This window comes from Dipodomys merriami, unplaced genomic scaffold (assembly GCF_024711535.1).
Source record: "Dipodomys merriami isolate MVZ:Mamm:240054 unplaced genomic scaffold, mDipMer1.0.p SCAF_6, whole genome shotgun sequence".
Taxonomy (NCBI): Eukaryota; Metazoa; Chordata; class Mammalia; order Rodentia; family Heteromyidae; genus Dipodomys; species Dipodomys merriami.
In genome coordinates, this window is record NW_027206179.1 from 6,856,384 (window position 1) to 6,862,383 (window position 6,000).

Here is a 6,000-nt window from a genome sequence, read left to right on the forward strand (position 1 = left end):
CAAGTGGTAGAGTGCTAGCCTTGAGCAAAAGAAGCTCAGGGATAGTGCTCAAGCCCTGAGTAAGTAAGGTGCTGGTGGTTCATGCCTGTAATCCTAGCTGCTCAGGAGGCTGAGATATGAGGATTGTTTTTTAAAGCCAGACTGGGCAGAAAAGTCTGGGAGACTCTTAGCTCCAATTAACAACCAGAAAACAGGGAGTGGAGCTGTGGCTCAAAGTGGTAGATCACTAGTCTTAAGCAAAAGAAGCTTAGGGTCAATTCCCAGGCCCTGAGTTCAAAACCAGCAATAATAATGACAATGATAATAATAATAATAATACCAGACCCAAAGAAACATAGGTCCCATAGTTTCCCTTATCTGCAATAACTACTATATGTCTAGGACAAGCAGAAGAGGTCAAAAGCTATGTACATATGACCATATAAGCTGATGCTAAGTGAAAGGAACTCCAAAATAGGGACACAAGAGATTTTATCTTTCTTACTGTTCTTTTTAATGTACTTATAATGTTCTCTGTGATTTTTTTGTTTCTTTGTATGTTCTTCCCCCATGGTATAACCATGGAGACAAGAGAAGCAGAAGTTGGCAATGGCTCCATCCTTCCTTGCTACCAGAAAACTGACTTAAGTGCATGTTGCTAGAGTCCCAGAAGGGGGCACCATTGCACTAGATATCTTATTTAACGTTCTAGCTTTTTAAAAAATAAAATAAAATAAGTAGATCAGGGCACCAGCCACAGCACCACTTCCAGTTTTCTGGTGGTTAATTGGAGATAAAAGTTTCATGGACTTTCCTGCCCAGGCTGGCTTTGAACCGTGATCCTCAGATCTCAGCCTCCTGAGTAGCTAGGATTTCAAGTGTGAGCCACCAGCACATGGCCTTGTGAGGCTCTTACTGCCAATTAACCAACCCGAAAACTGGAAATGGCATTGTGGCTCAAAATGTAAGAGCACCAGGCCTTGAGCAAAGGAACTTGGGGACAACACCCAGCCTCTGAGTTCAAGACCCATGACCAATGCATAATATATATTATTATATTATATATTATATATAATTATAATATATATAATATAGTATATGTATAATCTATATGTCAACCTGAAAAAAATCTATATACACTGTGATTCCACCAATGCTTTCTTTTTTGTTTCTTTTATTGATATTTTTTGTTATCTTTTTTTGGTCGTACTTGGGTTTGAACTCAGAGTCTGGCACTTGCTCGGTGAAGGAAGAACTTCCCCTGAGATGGAAAGCTGCCCCTCTCCAGCCCTGGCCAGAAGGTGAAGCTCAGCCCTCTTCATTAGCAGGAAGTGATGGGAGCCTGCTAGCCAGTGGAAATAGCTGACTGTAGGACAGATACCAGGCAGAACCAGTCCTTCCTGGGGACTGCAGTGTCAGGAGGGACCAGTGGAGGCAGGGGGAAAGAATGGGCAGATCTGGTAACACTGATGTGGTCTCCAACTCCTGAGGTTTGTGGGGTGATGGAGGAGGGAAGGCAGAGCAGGAGGAGGCTCAGCCTAGGCAGAGGTAAGGAGGCAGGATTGTGGGCTTTGTGCTGTCAGCCTGTGGCAGAGGCTGCCTGGAAAGGCTGGTGGCACTGTACGGATGGTGGCACTGTACGGATGGCTGAAGAAACCCAGGATGCCCAAGCTCAGAGGGCTGTGTGTGTCCTGCCTCTCGCCCAGCATGAAGTAGGGACCCAGTGGGGTCCCTTTCTGAGAGCAAGAGAAATAATAAAGCAAGCTCTAGACTCCAGATCTGTGAGAGTAAGATTTTGATGTGTACACACACACACACACACACACACACACACACACACACACACACACACATTCACACACTGCAATCCTGAGTCTTGAACTTGGCCTGGGCATGTTCCTGAGCTTTTTTGGCTTAAGGCTGATACTCTACCACTTGAGCCATAGCTCCACTTCCAGCTTTTTCTGAGTACTTTATTGAAGATCAGGGTCTCGTGGACTTTTTGCCTGGGCTGGCTACAAACTGTGATACTCAGATTTCAACCTCCTGAGTAGCTAAGGTTACAGGTGTGAGCCAACTGTAGCACCCACTACCTTTTGACTTTTGTGGGGTTTTTTTGGTTTTTGGGGGGTTTTTTGTCAGTCGTGGAGCTTGAACTCTGGGTTTGGGTGCTGTACCTGCACTCTTCAGCTCAAGGTGAGCACTCTACCACTTGAGCCACAGTGCCACTTCCGGTTTTCTGGTGGCTTATTGGAGATAAGAGTATCACGGAGGGGGCTAGGAAGGTGGCTCAGTGGTAGAGCGCTTGCCTTGCATGCCTGAGGCCCTGGGTTCGATTCCTCAGCACCACATAAGCAAAAAGAAAAAAGCCAGAAGTGGTGCTGTGGCTCAAGTGGTAGAGTGCTAGCCTTGAGCTGAAGAGCTGAGGGACAGCGCCCAGGCCCAGAGTTCAGGCCCCAAGACCGGAACCAAATTCAGGCCCCACAACCGGACCCAAAAAAAAAAAAAAGAGTATCATGGACTTTCATGCCAGGGCTGGCTTTGAACCACGATCCTCAGATCTCAGCCTCCGAATAGCTAGGATTACAGGCATGAGCCACTGGTGCCCGACTACCTTTTGACATTTTTAACTCATTGAGTTTGTGATAATTTGTCACAGTATCATAAAACTCTGCATCATAATCTAAAACATATACAGGAAGAAAACCCTAACATTTTAATGAAGGGCACTGAATGATCATTGGTTTATGAATGAATGAATGGAGAGATGTGTGCGTATTCCAAACCTAAATTAAAACCTGACTCAAAAATGCATCTAGGAAATGCACGGCAGTAGACCACAGACATTGAAAGATGATAATATTCTATTACCATCGAACCTGTTCCAAAGCTACACTAATTAAAACAGCACCAGGAAATAATAATAGATTGAATGGAACACATCACACCACATGGGAATTCATTTATTTCTTTTTGGTGCTAGGCAGGTGCTGTGCCACTGAGCTTGGGGTGCCCAGAGTGACGTGGTTGAGGGGAGGCCCTGGGCTGGAAAGAGGGGCTGGGACCTTCGTAGGGGAGGAGGGAGGTGCAGTAGCTCAGGGAGGGGCAGCCATGGGGAAGTTGATACAAAGATCTTGGTGCAGAAGACATAAGGATTGAGATGGAGCTGAAGAGCAGGCCCTGCACCCCAAGTCCATGAGCACATGGGGAGCAGAGTCCCTCAAAGGTCAGGGCAGGGGACTGAGGGCTGTTCACAGACCCAGAAGTTTTGGGCAGTGCACTTAGTGTCATTCTACTCGTCCATAAACAGCTCTACGCAGTCCTTATCCTCATTGTTATTGAGTTTCCCCTCTTTCCAGAAACTAGGAAACACCATTGGGGAGAGAGTGCACCCCCAGATCACCCAGCCCCTACCCTAAACTGCCTTTGCAATGTGTGGTCACTGATCTCCAAAAAACAATTATCCAGGAATTGGGGGCCAGGGCTCTCCAAAATGTATATTCAAACTTCCCCCCAGCTCATTAGACCAAAACTGTCACCCAGCTACCCACCCGCAAATCTCAGAACGCCACATTTAGTATGTTTCTTGGGCTGGGCACTGGTGGCTCACACCTGTCATCCTAGATACTCAGGAGACTGAGCTTTGAGGATCAAGGTTCAAAGCCAGCCCAGGAAGGAAAGTCCATGAGATTCTTAATTCCAATGGACCACCAAAAAGCCGGAAGAAGAGCTGTGGCTCAAGTGCTAAACTGCTAGCCTCTGGGGCTCACCTGAGAATGAGGGTGCTGTTGTCCACCCAGTGCCAGGAGCCCTCACTTCTGAGGTCACTGAGGCCGATCCAAGTACGCTTGTTCTTCCTGATGTCCCAGTACCTCAGAAACCTCTGGGGAGGGGAGGAACAGGAAGAAGACCCCTAAACACCATTTACTATGCAAATATTCCCGTTCTGCTCTCCCTCCCTGGAAGTTCTTTCTGCAGTCCAGCCTAGGGCTCCTCATCACATCTGCACTGGCACAAACATACATGCTGTGGATGTAGATTCATACACACATATGATGGAATGTCCTGGCTTGTCTCAGTCCATGCCCATGTCACAGGCCTACTAGAAGTCTTCCTCCAGGAAGCCTTCTCTGACTGCATCTCCCCCTACCCTCCACCAGCTGCCCACCCAGCAGAGGCCCACCCATCCCAGGCCCAGGCAAGGAGGTCCCCTCACCTGCTCTGCAATGCTGTTGACAACCACCAGGTGGGCCCCCAGGTCCTGGCAGGAGGAGACAGAGGCCTCCCAGCTCCCCAGGGTGCACATGAAGAGGTAGCAGCTCCCCTGGAAGGGCTCCCAACCCCAGGGGCAGGGCCGGCACAGGATGGCTGGGGGCCAGGGATGATGCTGAGCTGGGGGGGGGGCTTTGGTTCCAGAGACACCCCCTCCACCCCCTGCCCAGGCCTTCATAACCCAGAGCCAGGTCCCTGGATTGAGCTCTCAGGTCAGACTAGGGAACCCATGAGAGACCCCAGCTCTACTATGGCTGCCTCAGGCTGACAACACAGAGGGGTCCCCACCCTCTCCCATGAACCCCCAACTTCCTCTGTCCCAGCCATTGGAGCCTTACCCAGGGAGGTGTTGATGTGGCCGAGCTGCTGGTGGATCTGCTCCAAGCCTGACTGAATGAGGTCCTGAGGAACTAGAAGAAGAGTACTGCAATGATTAAGCGCCTGCTGTGTGCCTGGCATGGAGGATGCCTGGTGAGGACATTGTCGTGGGGCTACAGTGACCCCCAAATCTCAGTTCCTGGAGCAGACCGCTGAGCCTCAGACAGAGACCTGTGGCACTCACCAGTGCCTGCGCCCTCCCTTGGGGCCCTGCCCTCACACCTGTACCTCCGCCCAGGGGCCTGAGCCCCAGCCTGAGCCCCACCTCACCCCCCACCCCATGTCCAGCCCCTCCCCCCAGCTTGCATGCTCTCCAGGGCCCTGTACCTCTCTTGGTGGGAGCAGTGGATCCGGAAGACTGCAGAGAGAAGAGCCCAGGCTTCATGAGCACCCACTGTGTACACAATCCGGGGCCAAGGCCTCCTGCTCTCCATGGACAGAGAGTCGGGCTTGGGGTGTGGGGGACAGTCCACTGCCATGCTACCCAGGGGGCGGGGCAGCCAGGACATCCCCGTCCCACTGGGCCTAGGGACCCACCAAGTGTCACCCCCAGAGGACAGTGAGCCCCCCAACTCCAAGCCCCCGCCCAGCAGGCCAGTCCCAGCCTCATTCACCCTGAACCACTGTGGTCACCCCGAGCACCCCACACATAGGCCCAGACACAGCAGGGTCAGCCAGGGAAGCCAGGGGGGGCAGGGCAGATGCTCTGCAGGACCGGCAGATGGGGGCAGAGCTGGGCTCTCAGGGGCAGATCCTGCCCTCCTCTGCCCCTGTCCTGTAGGGGACCCCCAATCCCCTACTTCCCCAGCACCCTGCCCAGTACCTGGCCAGTCCTTGGAGCTGAGAGCCCTGAGCTCAGGGCTGTCCTGGAGACCGCCCAGCCTCTCGGAGTGACCACCTCTGCAAGGGGCAGGGCACAGGGCTGAGCTCAGATGTGCAGGCCTGCAGACTCAGTCATGCACTCCCAGTCCTGAGTCTGAGGCTGGACCCACACCCCACCCCTGAACCTGCACCCCATCTTTTCCAGCAGCACCCAGAGTGGCCCCAGCTCACCTGGGTTGACTGGCTGCCGGTCCTTCCGCTCTCCGGCCATCTTTCTTCCCTCTCTCCTGCCCTCTGCCTCCTCTCTGGCGTGGGGTTTATATGACCCCTATATTGACCTCCACAGTCCCCGCTGAGGCCCATTTCTCTGAGTGAGGAAGAAGAACAAGGAACAGGATGAGAACATCCCCGCCCCACCCCAGAAAGTTGGTGGCTGAAACTCAGTGCCTGATGTAGCCAGAAGAGAGGGTGCTGGGGGGAGGGAGGGCGGTTTGGACAGTGAATTATGGGGTCACCTGCCCTATTGCTCCCCCAGGCATGGCCGGTTCT

The 6,000-nt window shown here is 52.1% G+C and overlaps 1 protein-coding gene across 1 annotated transcript; it reads right to left on the bottom strand.

Annotated features, from left to right (window-relative positions):
* Nucleotides 1-3,271: 3,271 nt before the first annotated feature.
* Nucleotides 3,272-5,722, bottom strand: LOC138813731 (CD209 antigen-like protein 2). The gene is made up of 5 exons (XM_070002112.1): nucleotides 5,683-5,722; nucleotides 4,590-4,661; nucleotides 4,196-4,347; nucleotides 3,750-3,862; nucleotides 3,272-3,341 (listed from the first exon to the last, which is right to left on the bottom strand). The coding sequence occupies exons 1-5, from the start codon at nucleotides 5,720-5,722 to the stop codon at nucleotides 3,272-3,274; spliced, it is 447 nt and encodes a 148-aa protein (XP_069858213.1).
* Nucleotides 5,723-6,000: the final 278 nt, after the last annotated feature.